General features: G+C 38.2%; 1 protein-coding gene across 1 annotated transcript in view; it reads right to left on the reverse strand.

Annotated features, from left to right (window-relative positions):
- MRC1 (mannose receptor C-type 1) overlaps positions 1-23380 on the reverse strand; it is an 88748-nt gene that overhangs the window by 60035 nt on the left and 5333 nt on the right. The window contains exons 2-5 of the mRNA XM_046679959.1: positions 18726-19127; positions 15018-15191; positions 10493-10657; positions 3143-3256 (exon numbers count right to left, since the gene is read on the reverse strand). Of these exons, the coding sequence (XP_046535915.1) occupies positions 3143-3256; positions 10493-10657; positions 15018-15191; positions 18726-19127 (855 nt within the window). The remainder of the gene's footprint in view (positions 1-3142; positions 3257-10492; positions 10658-15017; positions 15192-18725; positions 19128-23380) is intronic.

Raw genomic sequence — 23380 nt, forward strand, 5'->3', positions numbered from 1 at the left:
GCCACATTTTGTTAATGACTCTGCTCTGTGACCTTTGACATATATATAACCGGGACCTGGACCTCACTTTCCCTTCGTGCAAGCTGGGAATCATATTACCTACTCCATAAAGCCTTTGTCGAAAATTTGTGAAACTTGCTTGCATAGCGCACAAAGAAAAACCTTGTCAGTGATAAACATATTTTAAAAATGTGTTGTCAGTGTGACCAAATCACAGTATAACTGAACTCACAAATAAGGTGTCAGTACCTGAAAGAAATTTTCCAGAAACAATAGTATGCTTTATAGCTACTGATTATTAATTAATATATTAACTAGTAAATCATGTTATGCATGTATTTATCAATATAACACCATCAACAACTTTAACATAGCAATTAGTGGTCTTTAATGCTTACCATAGTTATTATATATTTGAATTTACACTTCCACATCATTTATGGAAAATAGCCTCACTTCAAATGGGAATGTATTTTAATAAGTTCATTACTTGGTAAGTACTTAATTGAATAGTTGATGGAACAATTTATACAGTAACATCTTCTAGAATTCCTCAAGGTTCCTACATTTAGTTTGAAGAAACTCTCCTACTATTTCGGAAGGTGATTTAATCTTGCATCTACTTCTTGAGAACTTGGTTTAATAAAGAAGGACATTTCTTTCCTTTTTCATTTATATTCCAGTTACATTTCTCACCTTCACGGAAGTTAACCCCCAAATTTCCTCACGGAACTCTCAGAATGCAAGTACTTAAATATTACAATAATCACCCCCCAAGTTGAGTAGTAAATAAAGTGAACTGCCTGATGTTGTACAATAATTAAGCAGCAAAGAATAAACTCTAGTGCCCTAATAAATGATTAGTATTGTCTAGCGATCTGCTTGAGCCTGACTGCTGTTCTCCAATTTAATTTGCCTGAGTGAATCGGCAGACGAATCAAATCCTCCCCCATAAAAAAGGACATCTTATGTCCTTGCAGCATATACTTTCCAAGTTTAAAACAAAATAGAGCTGATTTCTATTGCAAGGCTCCAGGGACAGCCCGGTAAGCATCAGGCATTGAAGGAATGCATTGAAAGTGGAATCTCATAGTAAGATCTAATCAATTTAAATCAAATTATATCCTCTAAAGATTCCTTCTCATGTTTTAGCGTCTATTCTGAATATCATTTTAGCAAAATTTTTCTTTTTTTTAATAGCAAAAGTCAGTCATATAGAAAATGGATAGTTCAATTCTCTAAGCCAGATTCAAAACCATTCAATGGTAAAAAAAAAAAAAAAAAAAAAAAAAAAAAAGATGTGTTGGGCCGGCCCCGTGGCGGAGCGGTAAATTTGCGCGCTCCAGCTTCGGGGACCCAGGATTTCGTCGGTTCAGATCCGAGGCGCGCACCTGGCACTGCTCAGCAGGCCATGCTGAGGTGGCGTCCCATATGCCACAACCAGAGGCACTCACAACTAGAATATACAACTATGTACTGAGGGGCTTTGGAAAGAAGTAAAAAGAAAAAAAGATTGGCAACAGATGTTAGCTCAGGGGCCAAAAAAAAAAAAAAGATGTCTGACTATATGAAAAAACAGCACTTCAGTATTTTCCGTAGCAGAACTGGGAAATGAAGATGTCCCCCTTACACTATTCCTCTCCTCTCCCACACTCACAGCAGATGTCACTAATCGTTAACCGCACTCTTTCCTAATAAACCATGATTGGTAGGAGGGTCAGAGGAAAGGGACTCATGTCAGAAGCAGACCCCATAGCGTGCCTCAAGCAGCTACTAAGACTGGTTGGTATTGGGGAATAAGATGAAAATATTTTGTCATCATTGGTCTTTTTGCTTTCTCTGAATAATTGCTGTACATGTAAAACTTATTTACTCTCCTTTTATGCTGTCACCTGTACGTTATGACAGTGTAGCTCAGGTCATTTTCTCTTCCCCCCAAAATTAGAAAGCTTTTGAAGCTTTGCCCATCTGCCACCTGTGTTTTTCTACATCAGACTTCAAAATACCAACAAAAGTGCTAATGAATTTTATGCTAGTATGGAGTATTATAATCTGTGTCTGAAGTAGTATTTTTAACCCAACTCTATTAGATTAAAAACGGGAGAAAATGATGTTCATGTAAACCTTAAGATCATTATGACAGTGATAGAAATAATGCAAAGATCTCACGGCTCAAGACAATGAGGAATTCTCTGACCCAAAATAATTTAAGTTCCTTTAAATTCATAGTTGGGCCAGCCCAGGGGGATAGTGGTTGAGTTCACGCTCTCTGCTTCGGTGGCCCAGGGTTCACACGTTCGGATCCTTGACACAGACTTACACACCACTCAACAGGCCATGCTGTGGTGGTGTCTCATGTGCAAAGTGGAGGAAGACTGTCACAGATGTTAGGTCAGGGACAATCTTCCTCAAGCAAAAAGAGGAGGATTGGCAGCAGATATTAGCTCAGGGCTAATCTTCCTCACCAAAAAAAAAAAGTTAAAAAAAAATAAAAACTCAACCATTAAAAAAAAAAAAGAAATTCATAGTGCATGTGTGTATATGTATAAAATATGTATAAAATCTTTGAATATAGCATGTACAACATATAGTTTCTATATATCACTAATATATATCTCATATAAAAATGCTTTCAACTGAAACATTATAAAATTCAAAAAATAATGACAAAAGATTCAAAGGTCAGTCATACAAAAAGTTGAAAGCACCTTGTCAAACTTTATGAATAGATGTTGGATAATCCTTTCAAGGATGATGACAAGGCTGATGCTGAATCAAGGATAAAGTGACAATGCTGGAACCCAAAAAATAGCATGTAGGAGTAGCTATGAAATTTGATTTTGAATATTCTACCTAGCAAATCAAGGATACTCTGAGAATATCTACTTTAACAGAAACCTGTATTGATTTGTGTGATAATTCTGCCAGACAAATCTTTTATCTCTGTAAGCTGGAATAACCCTACAGTTTAGTATATTCAAATCCAGTTTGTAGATTTCAAAGCAAGGTGGGAAATGGACTGTATTTGGTGAAATCTCCTGATTCTTCTCTTTGAGATCTACATGTGAGATGATGAAGGTCTCTGTGGCATCCAGACAAATTAAATTTAGATGAATTCAACCACAGACAAGTTCAACCCTACCTGGTAACCAGTTCAAATATCGGAATGGCCCGCCATCACTCCACTGCCACCCACTGTTGAAACTCAGACTGTTAAGACCAATCCAGAGTCCAGAAGTCAAGGAAGTGGTTAATCCTACAGAACAAAAGCGAAAACAAAAACGAAACTGACATTCAGAAAAGACAATGACATCAAATTCAGAATTCAGTGCTTGAATCAAAAAGCAGTTGAGAGAAGTAATAAAAATCACACCTAACATTTCTCCTTTCATTCTCCTAGCAACCTAAATATAACTTACCTCCATTGGCAGATAAAGAAAGTAAGGTGAGAGATCCTAGGTGAGCCAATAAGATTCTTGCTAAGGTTCTAACCCAGATCTGACCAGCTTCAGCCCCCACCATCTTGACTACTCCTATAGGATAGCACGGATGTGCTTCTAATTTGGATAAGATTCTGTTTGACCATCATCAAATAATGACAGGTTTGCTTCCTTTTAGAGCAAAAACAAGATTTATTTTGTATTAAAGTCAGTTTTCTATCACGAAAAAGCTTAATAAACATTTCAATCTCTCATTCTCATAAGTTATCCCAACCTCACATTTCAGAACTTATTATAAATTTTTTAATATTTTTAAAAATCACTTTTTCTTCTCATTAAGATGATGAATAAATTCTAAACACTAAATGCTTATGCTAACATGAACAACACTTTGTTTAGCCAGTTAATATATATCATAATTACGATGTTTCAAGCTCTGTGCTACACCTGGTGTGGAATAAAAACCAGAAGCAGGGGCTGGCCCCATGGCTGAGTGGTTAAGTTTGTGCGCTCTGCTGCAGGCAGCCCAGTATTTCGTTGGTTCGAATCCTGGGTGCGGACACGGCACCGCTCATCAAACCACGCTGAGGCAGTGTCCCACATGCCACAACTAGAAGGACCCACAACGAAGAACATACAACTATGTAACGGGGGGCTTTGGGGAGAAAAAGGAAAAAAATAAAATCCTTAAAAAAAAAATAAACCAGAAACAGCATGAAACTCAGCCCTCCCATGTCCAACACTCCAAGCTGTTATTACCTATATCTTTCTATAAACCATACGTTCTCTGTTCTCTCTACATTCTTTTTAGTTAATGAAAGAGAAAGGTACCGTTTGGCTTTAATAAAATAGCAACGATAAGTGTCTGTACATGCTAGTAAACATAAATGAACCAATTTATATGTACTGTTCACTCTAGAATGTATTCCCCAGTCACATCTTTTCAGTGGTGAGAATTACCACTTACCATATTCAAAGCACTGTATTTGCTCATTTAATCCTCACCAACTGTGATTAGGTACTGTTATCTCCATCGTAGAGATGAGAAAACTGACACTCAAAGAGTTGAGATGACGTGTGCAGCTAACAAAAGGCAGAGCTGAAATTTACACCCGGGTTCTTATAACACCACAGCCCAGACTCTATAGTTCTGATGTAAGCAACTGAGCTATCTCAAAGACACTAAAATTTTCCCCAATTTTTCATTAGCTTATATATACACACATTCTGTCATAAATTCAAATGAATAGAGGTTCAAATGAACAGTAACTGGATGCCAAAAAACATCTCTCACATTTATTGCACCCAATTCCATAAAGGCACAGATAACTTTCTTAGAGATCATGTGACCTGACTATTGCTCTTAATTTATTCAGCATCTGGCAGAGAGGTGCTTGCAGGCAGAGAACACACTTGAGGATATTGATTATGTTGCTATTGATTGGGTAGGTTTATGCCTAATAAACTGAACTGAATTCAATACTGGAGGTATTTGCTGAAAAGTAAGCCTGGCATGTGATTTCCTTAAATAAAGTAATAAAATTAAAAAGGGATGAAATGAAATACGGCATGTAAAAATTAATTGATTCAGAGCAACTTATTTTTATCAAGTGTTTTAGAAAAAAAGTTTGAGTTAGCAGAGCTGTTGTGCCCAGACACTTTTGGTACTTTGGGAGGTATCTAGTGCAATGCCTTCATTTTACAGATGAGGAAACTGAGGAATGGAGGCTAAGAAACTTGAAGAGAATGAAGCAGAGGGTTATTGGATCAGAATTGGAACCCAGGGTTCAATTTGGTTTTTCCAGTGAGTCAATCCCTGATTAAATTATTTGCCTGTGAGTTACTATTATAATACCCTTTCTAGATAACTTTAAATGTTAGAGTGCCTTTAAATAAAGAACAACGAACTAAACGGTTATTTCTGCCACGTGCCATTCCTCCCCAAACAATGGCTCATCCCACATCTCCCTCCCGTCTCCTGTGAAGACTCCACATTCAGTTCTCCAAATTTGCAATTTTACTAAAAACTAGATATATTTACTATAAAGTGATGTCAATGAAATGATATTATCAAAAGAGGTCAATGTTTGTATTTGTTTAGTCTTAGAATCTCTGCGATGAACATCATCAAGATGACTGCATTCATTTATAAAATAATAATGAAGTGATAAAAATTCATTCATATTATATCAATTTTATAGTTATTCATCTCATCAATGATTTCCTTTTAGTTTAGTAATTATTTTACATGTAGTTACTAAAGCTGTTTTGAGCACTATCTTATTACTTCTGTCTCTTTAAGATGAGTTAAAGAAATCAAGTAAAAAGGGCTGTTCCACCTCATTCGTGTAAACAGATAACTTATAAAGTATCAGTGGGAGTCATCCATCTACTAATCTGTACTTTAGAAATGTCATCCTGGGATCAGTGTCACACCGATACTATGTTTTATTAGTAATTACTGTATTAAATACTACCAAACATTGAATGATTTTTTTCCTAAATTCTTTAAAGTTGTGCTAACTTGAATAATGATTATCTCTATCCTTGCAGAGGGGTATAGGAGAGGACATGCTGATGAAAATAGCATTTCAAAATGTTAACTATAGCTATTTCCAAAATCAAAGATGTACTCTGGTATTTTTTAAACTTATCAGTTAAGAAAATAAGCATGTCTAAATTTTCAAAACCAGAAATAATTTACTGATTGTAGGAAGAATTAAAGTAGATTTTGTCTGAGATTGCTTAGATTACTATGTTTGGCATTATGAGAAAAGATGATCACCCTTTAAGGGAATACTCTATCTTTTGACATTCCTCATCTGCTCTGGGTACTTCTAGACCTGTCTGGAAGAATTAATTATTGCTTCTTAAAAAAGGGCCTGATTCATAGTATGTGCCCAATAAATGTAAGTTATTGCTATTATTAGTAGTATTATTCCATGTTGAATTAAGTTTAGCAAATTGTGATTTAGAAACGAAATTCAAACTTTGTGTTAAATATGCCACTTAAAGCAGATGAGCATCATCCAAGAATTTTTTTCTCTAATGTGCTTTTGTAACTTTGAAAAGAAACAGACCAATTTTTTTTTAGTATTACTATACAAAGCATCAATTCCACATGCTCAACTTTTTAATTTTTCTGCAGGTATTGTCTAAAATGATTATATACCTACTTTTGAACTTAGTTATAATAGAGGATGTGTTAATGTCCAATCTTCCCCTGGTATTTTGATTTTCTTTTCTGTATTGAGGTCCAGTTTGGATTTCAGCCAGCACCGAAGGAAACTGACAGAAACAGAGTAACAAGCCAAATTTCACTTCCTATATCTTATTTCAGTTCTGTAAATCCTAATCCTGCACATATGTAGTTATAAATCTGATTCAGGATTTGAGGACTAAAGAGAGCGTCCAACATTTTTGAGGGTAGAAATGGAAGGGAAGACGATAAAATGACTGTAAGTGACATAAGAAAGGGCTGCTGGGCAGGAGCGTTTAGTCCTGCAGATATGGGTGAAATCAGATTACCAGTTTAGGATAAATTTACTGGAGCAAGGAGCTGTTGACATCCAAATTAAGGGTTCTCTCCAGTGCTTTGGGGACCACCAGATCCTTGCCTATATTGTCAGTGAGAGCTGGGCAGAGTGAAATGGAAAGATAGCGCTCAATTCCAATTCAGCTATTTTCTGAGCGTGAGGCATTAGACAAGTTTCTAACTTCTCCATCCCAGTCTGTTATTTCATCTACAAAGTGGGGATGACAATATTCATTTAAGAGGTTGGTGTGAGCTTTAGAAATAAAGCCCAGTGTCCGGCACATAGCAGCTGTTCAATCAATGACAGCTAATTTGATCTGAGTCATAAAACAAGCTTACATACTTTTAAAAAATGACATTTACTCCTCAAAAATCCTCACAAAAAAGAAATCTTATTTTAAATGTAGAACTATTTGTGGGTGTGGTTTTTAAAATTTTAGTGGCATATTTCCCAAAATGGAGCAGATCACAATCTACTCACACCATTATTTTCTAGATTCTTCCCGTATATCTCAATAAAGCCTGAATGTGGTGAATACCTTCCCTCTCAAAAAACAAAATTCTGTTTTATTTTTCTGATTCCCCCATCAGCCTTTTCCCTCCTAATGGGTGATATTTTTGACTTAGAGAAAAGCAGGAAATATTACAAATCTCGTCAGAGAAGTCATTCTTATCCAGATTACAGTTAAAATTTGCTGACTGAAATTCCGGAGGCTTGGATAAGATTCAAGTCAGTATCTGAGGTAGTCTCAGCTTCAGAATCTCTTAGGGCTTGTTTGCCCTCCTGAGGGACACAATAACAGCACTCGCTGATTAGGGAAGCATTTCCTGTGGAGCCTGAGAGTGGAGCCAGGGACCTGGAAATGAGTCTAGAGCTGGGCAGAGCTGCTGTCCTGCCCGTATTGTCTCTTTCATCTGTGTAGCTGGTGAAGTCTTAAAAAGTAACCTATGCCCTGTCCCTTGGCTTCCAGAAAGCCGAAAACCAAGTAAAACTTGGAAGAGTCAAGACAACACAACCCACAGATTCCTAAAAGTAAAAAAAGGCAACTCTGATTAGATTGTTCCCTCATCCATGCAAATGCACACGAATAATACCAGGATTGTCTTGAATCATCCTTTCTATGCCTTAACCATCCACATGAATTGATTTTTGCCCCTTCCTGTGTTTTCTTCTCTTTTTCCTTACTTTTATACATGATTGTAAGTATTAATCACTCTAATACTTTGTCCTAATATTAGAAAGGCCCCCAAACCAACACAAAACAGAATAATTGAGCAGACTGAGGCATAATCCCTTCTCTGAGTTTATGAATACACAACGAGATCAGATTGCTTTTCTTTCATGAATGTCCTTAATAATAACAGAAAGAAAATGGTGAGTTGCTGCCTATACCGAAAGGAGAAGAAGATTAATAAATGTTCAACTTGGTGCCCAACTGTTGCAAGAATATTTCATTACAATGGAGCTGTTTATGACTTAGTCCTCAGAAATGGATGAGAGGTAGAAAAATGCTTCTTGCCCAGTTACACTTTGTCTATTTCACAAGATTGTGCTAAATAAATGTACATTATCATTTTTCCACCAAAAATAGGATGCAATAAACATCTTCACATTCAAATTTTTAGAAAGAATAATAATAACTTATGGGAAGAATGTGTTGCAGTTGATGAAGGGTATCATCTGAAAAGAGTTGGAGAAGGGAAGTCCTAGGAGAGGAGGCCAGGCCGGGAACAGGCTCCATCCGTTGCATGGCTTCACACACACTCTCCCCTTTAACGATGAAGTCACTGAGGCATGGAAGCCTCAGGTGATCCCCTAAGGTCCCCCAGCTTCACAGAGTTGGGACCCAGGCAGTCTGCTCGAGAGTCTATTGTCTTTGCCCCTGCACTGTGCTGCCCAGTGTCTAGTCAGATGGAATCCATAGGTATTGCTGACACAGCAGATACTAACACAGTGTCTTGCCAAGTATGGTCCCCCAACCACTTGCCCTGGGGTATCACCTGGAGGGTTGATAATATGCAGATTTCTGGGCGCCGCATTCTACGTATCGATCTAGAACCTCCAGGGTTTATACGCGGGCATCTTCACTTCAACAAAGGTCCCTAGTGACTAATAAACAACTTCACATTTAGAACGACTGCACTTCTTGCCAGAAACTGACCGCTTGTCCAAACATGAGGCTGAATTTCTAAATAGTTATTTTTATTGTGCTTCATCGTCGTTTGTCAGTCAGCAAACACTCATCGAGACGCCCTTCCTTGGAAGGTGCTCTGTGAATCTCCTTGAGGAGAGGGCATAAATACGCACAAGATATTCCTCATTTTCAGCCAGTCGCCCCTCTAACCCCTTCTCCCCACAGTCTTTGGCTTGCTTTCTTCATGGCACTGACTGTAATTCGTATTTACTTGTTTGTTTTCTTGTTTATGTCTATTTTCCCCATTGGACTTTAAACTCCATGTCGACAGGACATGGCCGGCTTTGGTCACCATTGTGTCCCTAGGATCCAGCATAATGCCTCACAAGCAGATACCGGCCATCTTGCTGAATGAATGAGAAAAAATAACAAAGGAATATATTTAAACCCTGGTAGGGGAAGGAGGGCACAAAGGTAAGTAACTCTTCTAAAAGTGGCAAACAAACAAGAAAAATGCAGATGGAAATGGAGAAGATTACATTTCAACCATATAAAATTTTGGGAATTCCAGGCCCAAGAAATGGCAAGGGAGAAGATGTGGAGGTGAGAAAGAATGAGAGAGAGATGAGGAACACAAAACTTTTGTCAAGACTGTAAAATACATGATGGGGAACAAGAGTCAGTGGACAGATGACACCTTTTAATGTCAGGTAAAGGTGTTTTGTTAAATATTTGATAGGAAATGAGAAGCCACTAAGGGTTTTTTGAGCATGGTAGTCACAGGATCAGAGAGGTATTAATCTAGGAGCAGTGCCAGGGTGAACTGGAGGGAAGGGATTCTAGGACAGAGAAGTGGGGATGCTTTCTCTCCTACACTCATTTCTGGTCCTAATCGCTCTGTTCCACAAGTGTGAATTTCAGAAGCTAAAACAGACATTCTCATCTCAGTGAAACATTAGGTCTTTCCATCTTCACAATCCTGTAAGAACAGAAGCTTAAAGAACAGCAGGTAGGTGGCTTAGCGGTTAAGTTCAGCACGCTCTGCTTTGGTGGCACAGGTTCGGTTCCCAGGCGTGTACACCACTCTGTGAGTGGCCGTACTGCGCTAACTGATTGTGGCACATTCTACTCTGAGCCCAGACTATTCCTCAGATTCTAAGCACAAGTTCTAGAGAGTGTCACAAAGTTGGCTCATGAGACAAAGCCATCCTAGGTGTCATTTTCAGGGTGAAAATTTGTCAGACTCTTTGTACCTTCTGCTTAGGGACTGACTCCATCATCACGTCTACAATCACTTGTGCTGTCTAATTTTAAGTCAAACTCTGTAAAAAGAAAATATCAATGATCTTACTTACAACTTCATTTTCTTTTCATGGCATTACCTGTCAGGTATGTTTGCTCATGTATCTCTGTGATGCTTAAGAGTTCGGCTTTCTGTTGTTGGCAGCTCTTCCTTGCCTGTTGCCAAGTTAAAGCAGATTTGGAGTTTATTTGGTAGGAAATGCCAGTCAACGGGTCATTATTCCATAAGCTTTCACTGCCTTCAACTGTAAAAGAAGCCAAACAGAGTGAGCCGCATTATGCATTAGAAGACTTTCAGTGAACAATAGTTTTTAAACCATCTTACTAGCGTTATTGCCTGAAGCATTATATTTCTTTTCCATTGTTTTCTCTTTCTTTTTTCTTTTACTTATTTTTAAAGTGCCTAGGAGATTCTCTTCGCCCCTGAAATAAAGAGGGGCAATTTTCAAAAGATCCACCATATCCAACCTCTTTCACGTGCCTAAGAAAGAACGGGGGGCATCCCCTCCCTATTCTTCTGTTGGGATGTTTGGGATCAGGTGAGTTGAGAAATGAAGCTAATACAAGGACCAAGTAAGACTAGAGGTACCAGCCAACTTCTCTAATCTAGAAAAAAAACTAAAAAGGAGAAAGAGAAAAGAAATACATGTCTTCTCTCAGAAAGTGGATATTTTGCCTGCATATTCTAGTTTGGTCTTTTTAGAGCAAAGACACAGGCCTTAGAAGGAGGGGTCACAGACTCCACAGACGGACTGACCTGGACCTGCACCCAGCATGTCACTCACTAGTGGTTTGACCTTAAATTGTTAACTTTTGGTGCCTCACTTTTTCATCTCTAGAATATATTCAATATACATAGCTCCTGGCAACAGTAGTTTCTGATTATTAGTTTTTCCCTTCAAGAGTAAAAACTAATTATTTTGGCTTATTTTTTCCTTTCCTATGATTCCCAATGTACTCTATAAAGTTGATTATACTCTATGAAAGGCCAATAATGTAGACAGATAAATATTATTTATAGCATTTTACATGCAACATGTTGGGGAAATTAGTCAACAAATGAATTGTTTTGGTATGCTTCATGTTATAAAACTTTCTCTTTTGTCTTTTTAATGATATAAAATCCTGGCAGCCTGGTGGCATAGTGGTTAAGTTTGCATGCTCTATTTTGGTGGCCCAGGGTTCGCCAGTTCAGATCCTGGGTGTGGAACTACACACTGCTCGTGAAAGCCACACTGTGGTGGCATCCCACATAGAAAATACAAGAAGATTGGCACAGATGTTAGCTCAGGGCTAATCTTCCTCACTAATAATAATAATAATAACAATAATAATAATAATATAAAATCCTACTTAAAAGTCATGTGAAGTAATAATCCTTTCATTTATTTATAAGGCAGAGAAAGGACTATATAACTTCTCAAATTTTTTGTGAAGTATTCAACTTGCTAAGAAATTGGGCATTTTCCATAAGTATATAGCCTATGCTGCTATGATTTCTTTGTATCAGACAAGGAAGTGATCTTTTTCATATGCAAACCACATACTATGACATGAAACTTGTGGTCCCATGGCACACCAAAGAGGAAGAAAATGATATCAACATTTCATTCAGGCAAGAGCCTAGAAATTTCTAAGATGTTTTAACTATAAAATCATTATAGTCATTGGACCAGCCCTGTGGCCGAGTGCTTGAGTTCTCACGCTCTGCTTTGGCGGCTCAGGGTTTGGATCCTGGGCGCAGACATGGCACCACTCATTAGGCCATGTTGAGGCAGCGTCCCACATGCCACAACTAGAAGGACCCACAACTAAAATGTACAACTATGCACTGGAGGGGTGTGGGGAGGGAAAAAAAATCATTGTGGTCATGTAAAAATAAATTTGAATGACTAATGTTAAAATTACATTATCATGATCTGAGGCCTTACTAGTTTCGTGTCCAAATAGATGCTTCTCCACGTAAATGAGATCATTCAATGAGACTGTGAGGTGTATTTGAAGATGGAGATGTTTTAAATAAATATTTTCAGAGATTTGGAGGTTTTGCTTATACTATGGTAGAAAATGTGAGAAATAAAAAAAAAAAAGTGGGGATTATTTTCTTGCCCATTAATGGAGGAAAGGAATAAGTGACCAAAGAAGGTAATGGGATTTGATTCTTCTCTTCCTTTAAAAAAGGGATATTTTGCAGGGCCAGCCTGGTAGCACAGCAGTTAAGTGCACACGTGCCGCTTCAGCGGCCCAGGGCTCACCAGTTCGGATCCCTGGTGCGGACATGGCACCACTTGGCAAGGCATGCTGTGGTAGGCATCCCACATATAAAGTAGAAGAAGATGGGCATGATGTTAGCTCAGGGCCAGTCTTCCTCAGCAAAAAGAGGAGGACTGGCAGCAGTTAGCTCAGGGCTAATCTTCCTCAAAAAAAAAAAAAGTGTTTTGCATTTTAAATCAAGGAATTACAACCTATTTCTCAATGATTGTGCAGGTTTGCTGGCTCAGCATCTCCCCAAATTTTTCAAATTCCCACAGTAAATCAGCACAACCGGTGTCGAAAGCTAAAGCTGCAAGCTATGGAGAATTGAGAGAAAGGGGTCTTTTCCTTTTCCTGTTCTCATGATACTTGAAAATAAATGTCTAAAGAGAAGGAAAACATTACAATAAACAATGCAGAGGACAATGAAGAACATATATTAAGTGTCAGTAGGTCAATAACTGGTACCTCATTTTCCTGTGTTGGACCTGCTAGTTTAAGGCTAATACAAAAGAAAATGTTCTTTTGGAAGGAACACAAAGCAAGGAAAATGAGACAGATTGGAAAACTGCAAAGCCCTTCCGGAAAGGCATGAAATGTACAAAATGCACTTTGAAATTCTAATGCATATTGAAATCAAACAATTTTAAAAATTTTCTACAGTTATTTTACTTTTACACTTAACAGGAAAAATACATAATTTGGTTTAGAAGACATAAATTAGAGGCAATAAGTCTAAAAGAGCGTCTTAGAGCATACTTAGCATACCCCCTCCAAAACACATTCTTCCACAGTTGTGAGGTGTGGTTCGTGATTCCTCATTTGTCCTCCATTTTATGATTCATTAAATCTACAAGCATCCAACAATTTCTCTGCCAACGCTACTTAAGTGCAGATGCTATAGTTGGACCCATGAGATCCATAAGCCTAAGAAACCTCTAAAGGTTGCTGTAAGAGAGATGAATACATTATGAGAGAGCGGTGCCACTATCAAGGGGGAAAGCTATGAGTTTTTGTGGGTATTCCCCCAGCACAGAGGGACCACACACAGGAGAGAATTACGATAACATACGGGGCGTAGAAATCAAATTTATTTTTGGTGAGCTGTTTAGGGATTACAAATCAAGAGACAAATAAGCATGATTCTTGGAATTCTGGCTTCAACTCGACAAACTAAAATATTTTTGTAAGTTGACTGTTTCAGAATAACGCTTGGGAGAACGTGATTGTGTATGGATGTCTGGTCCTGAAAGGTGAGTTGTGAGCAATGTTACTGCAGTTCAGACAGCCTCACAGCCATCCCAGACTGGATCTGACGCTCTTCCCCTGCACACGCCCCTTTGCAGGACAGCAGGAAAGAGAGTTCTGGGTAATAGCAGAAAACAGGAGCTGCTCTGATCCATAAAGTCTGAAGTAGCAAGAGGTCAGGGGGTAAGAAGTTTAGGGGGAAGTTAAGGAAGGGGGAGCTGGCAGCAGGAGGAGAATGTGGGGTAGCAGGGAAAGTGAAGCAAAGACTTCTTCCTTTTCCTCCTTCTTCAGCCTCATCCCTGCCTTCCATGGCTGATGCCCTTCCTCTACCCAACCCAGGCCCGTTGCACTCTCTCTTTATAGATTCTTGAGCATAGAAAGAACACATTCTTACGTTCTGATCCTCCCCCATCAATATAATGCAATGCCACTTACTTTGCATTACTGCAATAATACTCATATTTTCATTTTAAAAACCCTTCAAGCACGGGAATAACCCACTTCCATTTGATTCACAGCTGTGTTAAATTAAATGATAGTCTTCTTAAGTTTAATGTAAGAAGAGTATCATTCCTATCATTTTCACAGTAAGGGGCCCTTTTCATTACATTGACGTAAAATTCGGGAGCCCTCCCATCTCTCTCTCTCCAGCAAACCACACGCTTGCAGCCTTATTTAAATTCGATTTTTGATCTATAAATTTAATAAGGGTAAATCATTCAGGAGTTGGAGAATGGCATGCCTACCTCTGGTATTAAATCTATTTTGCATCATATACCGTATAATTTGAGCTTAAGTATTAGAAAATAACTGCCGGTATTGGTGGAAACTGAAGAAAAGAAGTAGTTGGTGAAAATAAAGGGGTTATTTGATTCAGACCAGGGCTGAGAGTCAGAAGATCTGTATTCTAGTCCCAAGCCACTACAGATCACTTTCTTCATTATAAAATGGGACAATAACATCTGTAATGGGTTGTGATGGGGTATAATGCAATAATAAAGGTGACATAACTTTGAGGAAAAAATGTTCTAAATAAATGCAAGGTGTTATTGCTCTGTTGCCATACTAAATATGCCAAGTTTTCTTGATGATAAAGTTACTTACATTTCAATGGACAATATCCAAACAGCTTGTCCACGTCATAATCTGTAGTGGTTCCACACCAGAGCCATCCATCTGATCGCCCAGCACTTGTGCAATCCGCATACCACTTGTTTTCAAACTTGAATGGGAATGCACAGGTTGCTCCATTGGCATTGCCAAGTAGTGTGTACATGGCTGGAAGAGACATTGACTGGCGCTTAGAACATAAGTGATGCTTCCAATAAGAAGCATACCAAAAGAACCGGTCTTATTCCTCTGATCACACTTTGTGTCCCCACACAGGGGATTCCTGTTTATTTCCCTTCTCCCTCTACCCCAGTCCATTGCTGGGTGTAGACCACAGGTCTGTACTTGGGAATAACTCTAGTACCACTTCATTTCTGCTGTCTTTTGGAACAGATTTTCCTCTTTCCTCTTGTAAGGCTAAAGTAATCAGCTCAACTGACACCACCTTTGACTTCTGCGTTTCCTCCAAAACAGAGAAGAGGCCATCCTTCCTCTTGCTTGGGATAATAGCATTATTAAATCTCTAGGTTGAAAAATAAACTTATAGCTGTATAACCCAAACACATAGTCAAAATTTAAATCCCTCTAACTACTTCCTGTCAAACCCGTTCTCACTTGCGTCTCTCAATGATGGCTATGGGAAAGGGTAGGAATTTTGGCATAACTTTCTAATCCACATTATGGAAAAAAATCACTCAAAACCATTAGATACTATGTACAATCAATATTTGCCTTTTTAAAAACTGAATTCAAACAGATCAAAATGGGAAGCTCTGGGTTCACTTGGAAATTGAAATATAGAATCATTGTTGATTATGATTTTGCTTAAGCCAAAAGGATTAAGGAAGCTTCTATCTCCATTGACAACCAAACCACTCACCTAGCTAAATTCTCCAGTGTGTTTAAAGTCTCTGTCTTCGTAAGGACACCCCCGTGGGCGATAATAGCACACTCCATATTGAAGACACCTCTATATTGAAGACACAATATAGAGGACACCGTCTATATTGAAGTATCTAGCCTCTTCCCACCAGTTGATTTTCAGAATTTGTGCTAGGTAGGAATACTCTTTTCTTAATTAAGTTGTGTAGACTCTATGGCTTTTAAAAGTTCTTTAAAAGCATCATAAAAGTCATTTAGAAAACATAAAGTTTGCAAAACATGTAGCACGGCACCTACCATATATTAAGAGCACAATAAATATAAATTCCTACCCTTTACTCCTGTACTTACTGAGTCCTCCTTAAAAGCTAGGTTTATTTTCAATTACCTCAAAATCACTTTTCTGCCAATTAGGTAGTTGTTAGTAACTTTAAAATAACACTCTAGCTTTTGTTCCCCTAAGTTATAGGACAAGCTTTCCCAATCATATGTTGTGTAAGGAACGTGCTGGATTCAGAAATAGTTATGCCTCTCCATCACTGGAGTAGCTGATCCTTTGTATGAAGAAAATCTGGTAAGATCATCTCAGGGCTAGTTGCACCGTTCATTCAATTAGCCAAGGAATTTTCAGTGCTGGATTTATAGATGTCACTCAGAAATGGCCTTCTCAGGACTAATTCCATTTATTTAGCAAAGCACAGATGAGGCCAAAAGAACCAAGCTCCACTCCAGTCACTTCACTGACAAATCTTGTGACTGCAGTCAATTTACTCTTTGTCTTGTGGTCCAAACTTCCAGAAGACCCTGAGAGCCTTCGAAGTCTACAATTCTGATTCCATTATTCTAAATGAATCCCTGGCCCCAGCCAGTTTTCTCCCCCAAGTTTTCTTTAGAGAAACAGACTCAGCAACACCCTCTCTGCATTGTTTTCAGTCCTAATGTATATTCCAATGAATGGATCCCAATCCCTCTGAGGGGCTGGGTCTTCTAGCAGAAATTTCTTGAGTATTGGGAGAGAGTTGGGGAGTATGCAAGGTGGGGTCAATGGCCCATCTGCATCCAACCACCCAGGTTTTCATAAAAATAACTCATTAGCTTCCCAGGCCCCTCCCCCAATATGCTAATTTAGAATCTGGGTGGGAGAGGGACCTTGGGATCTGCATTTTTAACAATCTGCCCTCTCCAAGTGATTCTTAAGCATATTAAAGTTTGCGAGCCACGGTCCTACACCCTATGCATATTTTTCTCAAAGCAAACAGAAGAACAGAAAATGGGGGGACTACAGAACTTCAGTTTATATTTTAAAATAAAACAAGAAATCTGATGTCTTAGCACCAATCTTCTTGGTGTTGAATCCCTCAGTTAGGACTGTTGTCCTGTCTGTGGAATTTCACTCAGTCAAGTTTGGGTCGCCCCTGTCCTGCTCCATCATTTTCCATCGTTTCTCCTGAAAGGTTATAGTACTTAGGCTGCCTTTCATATAACTTCTAAACCTGCATTGTGTTCAATAAATGCCTTGGGATAACTTTTTTCTGAACCCTCCTTCTCACTCTTCTTCAATTCCTACTCTCCCTCCTCTTTATATGGAAAGAAAATGGAAAGTTGACATCATTGCCTTGAAAGAGCTGAAATCCTATGCTATACTTAGCTATGATAACTAGGTCCAACCAATATTTGCAGCCTCCATAACACAGTAATTTTGGAAACAGGTGATCTTTTGTCCCAAAATGCAGGCTTTCTCTGACCTTGAGGTCATTCTAGATAACACTTCACAATAACCAACCACCCAAACCTGGAATGTGGTTATAACATCATCTGACTCAAGAAACCTTTCTGAAAGGCTTCAAGCTCCTTTTTATTTTTGTTTTGCTTTCTTTTCTTTTTCTGTGCAGCCACCAAAGAATGAAATTTTGCAAAGAAAAGAGAAGACTAAATACTCCGATTTTATTTAACTTTCAAGAGCCTAAGGAACTAAGTACATATAAAATTATTTCCTGCCCCACTGATGCTACCATTTTCTTAGATAGCTGACTAAATTCACTGCCTGTTAATTTATAAGCTAATTCCTCAGCTTTTCTAATCTTCTGATTATTATAGTCTCTAAATACCCATAAGGTAATAAATTAGAAACCCAAATTATCAAGGAATGCCAAGATTTCACTTTAGGCAATCTGACTTGGTAAAGACTATTGTTCCAGGGGCTGGCCCAGTGGCGTAGTGGTTAAGTTCACGCACTCTGCTTTGGTGGCCTGGGGTTTGTGTGTTCGGTCCCAGGCATGGACCTACACACCACTCATCAAGCCATGCTGTGGTGGCATCCCACATACAAAATAAAGGAAGATTGACACAGATGTTAGCTCAGGGCCAATCTTCCTCTCCAAAAAAAAAAAAAAAAAGAAAGAAAGAATGTTGTTCCATGGATCATTTCTCCAGGGATAACTTAGACTGAAGGAAAAGAACTATTTTGTTGAATTCATTTATCACTCCAACCATCAATGTCAAATGGGAGGCTTCCGGTCAAACATTATAGTGAAAATTAGTCTCTAAAAATTGTAACCCATACTTAAAAAAAAAAATCTTAGCAAAAGTTAAAAAAAAAGTCTTCCCGTTAATTAGAAAGAGCTAAAGTATCATTCAAGACTTTTTACCATATTTATTGACTGTCATATCCTTATAGAACACAGAATAGTTCAAAACAGAAAGGTAATCAATTAACATTTCTAGTGCAGACTAAAGAATACGCTTATTTTCTTGATTAAGTTTCCAAGTAAGAAGATGAGAAAAATTTGACAGAAAAGTAAAAAATTCCATGCTTCTTACCTTCATAACCTCTAGAGCATAAATCATCCGTGGTTCCATAGACCTTCCATCTGCTCCATAAACCTGATCCCTTGTAAAGCATAATATTCTTTTCTTGTCTGTTGCCATAGTTAAAAAATAAATCTTCTCCCTTGATGCCCAAAAGTGTGTCATTTCTGCACTCCCATTTCTGAAATTCACTCTTTGAGTCACAGGCATATAGAGTGACGGGAACCCAATCCGATTTTGATGGCACCCCTAAGCATAATTTTAAGGCCACACTCATAATCTGGGATTCAGACACCCATCGGAATTTCTGTGCTTCATTGTCCTGGTTGCAAACTGCGGTTTGGACCGTACTGGGATTCAAGGCTTCCACGCAGCGCTTGTGATCTTCATTATATATTAAAAATTGCCTAGTGTCTGTTTAAAAAAGAAAGAAAAAAGACAAAAGAAAGAAAGGATGCTGAAATGGTTACACACGACAAAGACAATAATTTAGGTCAAAAGTTCCCAATGTTTCCATTTCCTTAAAGACACGATCACAGGAAAAGGGGTGAAGTTGACTCTGCCTGAGCCATCTCAGCTCCCTCCAGGGGCGCCCTGAGCTAGAGAGAGAGACTGGGTTGAGTGGCCTCTCCGGGAGCATGTGGCTGCTGGCAATTGACTGGAAATCTACAAGATGTCCTAATTCATTACGAGGAGGTTTTAGAGAAGGTCTGCCTTCAGTGCACACGATTGCGGTGGAATAAACATAAACAGTGGATAACAGAGAAATAATATCCATCAAAGAAAAGAAAATTTGGGTATGAATACTATAAGTAGTAAAATTAAATACATGTATATCGTGGAATAGATTTTTGAAGTCTGACTCACTCCTGCCTTTTTTAAGATAGCTGAAACATATACATAATTATTGTGATTTTAACATTAGGGGGTATTTTTGTAATTTTAAAAATAATTTTATTTGAGAAAATTTTACCTTCGTTTTATGTCCAGCAAATTTTTTAACTAATGCTTTCTGGGTAGCCCAGGTCTGGACAACAAGAGAAGTTTTTTGTTTTGTTTCCCTTTCCAGCAGTAGGTAACTTAGAGATCTAGCCCCTAGAGGTAGGTTATTATCTATTATGCAACTTTAGTTTTCGTTTCATTGGCATAGATGATCTAACCTTGTATAACAAAAATGTATTTAAATGTGTAATGATTTGTGAAGTACGCAGTAAAGATTAAATAAATGCAAGTTTTTATATCATTTAAGGTAACATTTATAGGATAACTTTACAAATAACAGTGATTTTTAGACTTATAATTTGGGACTGGTGATTTAAATAAATATGCATCGATGGATTATGCATATAATATATAGCTGCTAGCTGGCGAAAGTCAACTTCCTCTTGCCAAAAAAAAAAGAAAGAAAGAAAAAAGGATCTGCTAAGCATATTTTTTTCCCTCAAATCAAAATTGAGTTCCTGTAAAGGTTTTTCTTTTTGCTTATTTGTTTTTAAGAACAGACAAATGAAAGGAACTGACTCTATTTTAATTTGGGGATATAAACATAAATTAAACACTTCTTGTGAAGTTTTACTATATTCCTTCAACTTAAGTGGTCCTTTCAAAATGAGCTGGTGGTACTGTGGAGTCTGACTAAATGAGCTTCTTATTTTCAATCAAATCATCCCAGTGAAATATAGCAAAGTAATAACAGTACCACTAGGCAAGGCCTTCACTGTTTATGAAGCAATGTCATGAGCCATATTCTGTTTACTGTCCTCAACATCGCTGTAAGCTGAGCATCACCTACACTCTGAGGTCAGTTCTCGGACTACTTAGAGCTTCTAATGGATTTTTGCCTCAAAAGATGATTTTCTCCTGGCACGCTCCTCTATCTGCTCTGGTCCCATACTTGTTGGACACCTCTTGCCTCTATCTAGTCTGGGTTCCTAAATCAGTGCTACATTGAAACTCTGCCGAGGTTTGTGGGCTGGGTTCCTCATTTCTGTTGGTTTGATTTATTGGAATCAAGACTCAAGAGAGCCTGAATTTAGAACATCTGCTTCTGTTGGCTTCTGTGGAGTTGACATCTGTCAACCAAACACGCAATGCCCAACCAAATGTTCTCCCATCCAGCTGAACTGCTTCCCAGGCTTGACCTCATTGTGTTGCTGCCCATGCCCTAGTGTGACAAAACAAGCACCTTTCTACATTGGCAATTAAAATTGTAATAATACGGTGTTTTGTTCACAATAAAACACAGGAAATAGGAAATAAAAAATTTTTTTTAAAAAATAGTTACTATGATAATTTTCTACACATAAATGTAAATCTAATCTAAAAAAGTAATGCCCTCTGAAAGTTTTGTCCTATATCTTTGTAAACTCAACTGTACTGCCGTTTACATTTAATTTGTGTTCGCTAGTCCACCTATGGTTTTCCAATCTAGACTTATCTTCCACTTTTCAGATAGTTTGGCTCAGTAACATCTCATCGCCAGTAATAAATATCTTTCATCTCAGACTTCAGCCATTTGATAGTATTGTCAACCAGCCAACACCTATCAACCACCCAAATTCAGTCGACCAACCAATTGATGACAAACCATTTGAGGAAAGGTGCTTGAAAGTCTTTATGCATGAAAAGTGTTCCCCTTTCAGAGGTTTTGACACTTATTTGACTTTCATTTCATGTGCTTAATTTTCATCTGTAGTTCCATCTTAACTTTATTCTAAATACAATGGTATTTAATGAGCAAACATCTTGTCTTCTTGTTGTCATTCGTGGTACCACCATCCACCCAGATCCATAAGCCAAAAACCTAGGAGTCATCTCGGGCTCCCCACTTTCCTTCACTTTCTAGGACCAAAGCAGAATCTATTGGCTCTACCCAAAAATATACTGTGATGGTTAATTTTATGTGACAACTTGGCTAGGTCATGGTATCCAGATATTTGGTCAAACATCAGTCTGGATGTTGCTGTGAAGGTTTTTTTTCTTAAGATGTGATTGACACTTAAATCAGTAGACTTTGAGTAAAGTAGATTACCCTCCACACTGTGGATGGGCCTCCTCCAACCATTTGAAGGCCTTCAGAGGAGACAGATGGAGGTCCCCGGAAGAAGAGAGAATTCTTCCTCTAGATTGCCTTTGGACTTGAACTGCAATAACGACTACTTTCTGAGTTTCCAGCCTGCCAACATACTCCTGCAGATTTTGAGCTTGCCCTGCCTCCCCAGTTGCAGGAACCAATGCCTTAAAATAAATATCTCTCAAAAGATAGATGATGATGATGATAGATGGATAGATTAGATAGACAGATAGATAGATAGATAGATAGATAGGTAGATAGATAGATAGATATGGAGATACATAGATACATGGATATATAGATACACACACACACATGCACACACATACCCTATTGGTTCTGTTTCTCTGGAGAACTCTGGCTAATATACATATTCGTTAATCCATTCTTTTCTCTCCATCTCCACTACCACCACTCTAGACCAAGTCACCAGGGTCCTGCTCTGATCTTCCTCTCTTTGAAGTGGAATCATCAAAGAAGATAATGCCTCATCTCCTAGTTTCCTGGGTGAGATGGACCTAACTTGTCACCTGGCTCCAAATTGCAAAACCTACCTCATGTAATGGGTTGTTTCCACTTAGCTATATCAGAGTCAAATTTCTTTCTGTTTTTGCAATCTCTTTAGCAGATTGCCTGTAATACACATCACATTCTGGTTGAATGCTTATTCAATAACAATTGTTTTCTTTTTCTCCTACCTTTATGAAGAGGTTTTCTAGGTAGGGAGGAGAATTTGTTGTTAACTATCTTTCTCCAACAATTTAAACCCTTCAAGAGGGTACCACTGTACACAACAAAAAGACATCCAACCACCACATCACAGCTCACTGGGGGGAGCAGGTCTGACCCTGTTTCCCTCTGCCCTCAACTTCTCTCACACCCGCTCTCACTCACCATCCTCCAGCCACAAGGCCTTTCTGTTCCTCAAACACTTGAAGATCATTCCCACCTTAGAAACTTCATATTTCAAGTTCCCTCTTCTTGGGGTGCTCTTCAGGGTACTAGCTCAAGAGTCAACTTCTTAGCAATCTGACTATCCTAATATTACTTTCACTTTCTATAAAATATCCATAGTCACCTTAAAATATATATATTTTTTAAAAATTTGTTTACTTGTGTTTTGTCTGTGTCCGCCTACTGGAATGTAAATTCCACAAGTGGAGAGACTGTATCTTTCTGGATCTGTGCTGTATTCTCTCTTTTTAGAGCCTAACAGTCTTTCAACAAATAGTTGAATGAATGAAAGAATATTCAGTGAATCTGAAGCATATTGACTGGCCCCCCGGATCCATTATTTTATTTAATAATTGATAAATGCTGATGGGTCTGATAAATACTACTTTTCCCCCTGAAAGTTTATTTTTACCAAAGGGCAAATTATAAATGTTTATACTTACGAAAGTACTTGGAAATGAAAGCACTTGGAAATGCAAAGCTTCTATTTCAATACCAACTTATCTCCTCTTGTTTCCTTGATTTGTCTTTGACATTAGGAAGCACAGAAGATTTGATATTGCCTCCACCAGACAATGCAAGGAAATGTAAAATTATCACTTTATGGTCCTACATTCGTACATTATTCTTCTCCCCAACT

The sequence above is a fragment of the Equus quagga genome, chromosome 12 (assembly GCF_021613505.1).
Source record: "Equus quagga isolate Etosha38 chromosome 12, UCLA_HA_Equagga_1.0, whole genome shotgun sequence".
NCBI classification, from domain to species: domain Eukaryota; kingdom Metazoa; phylum Chordata; class Mammalia; order Perissodactyla; family Equidae; genus Equus; species Equus quagga.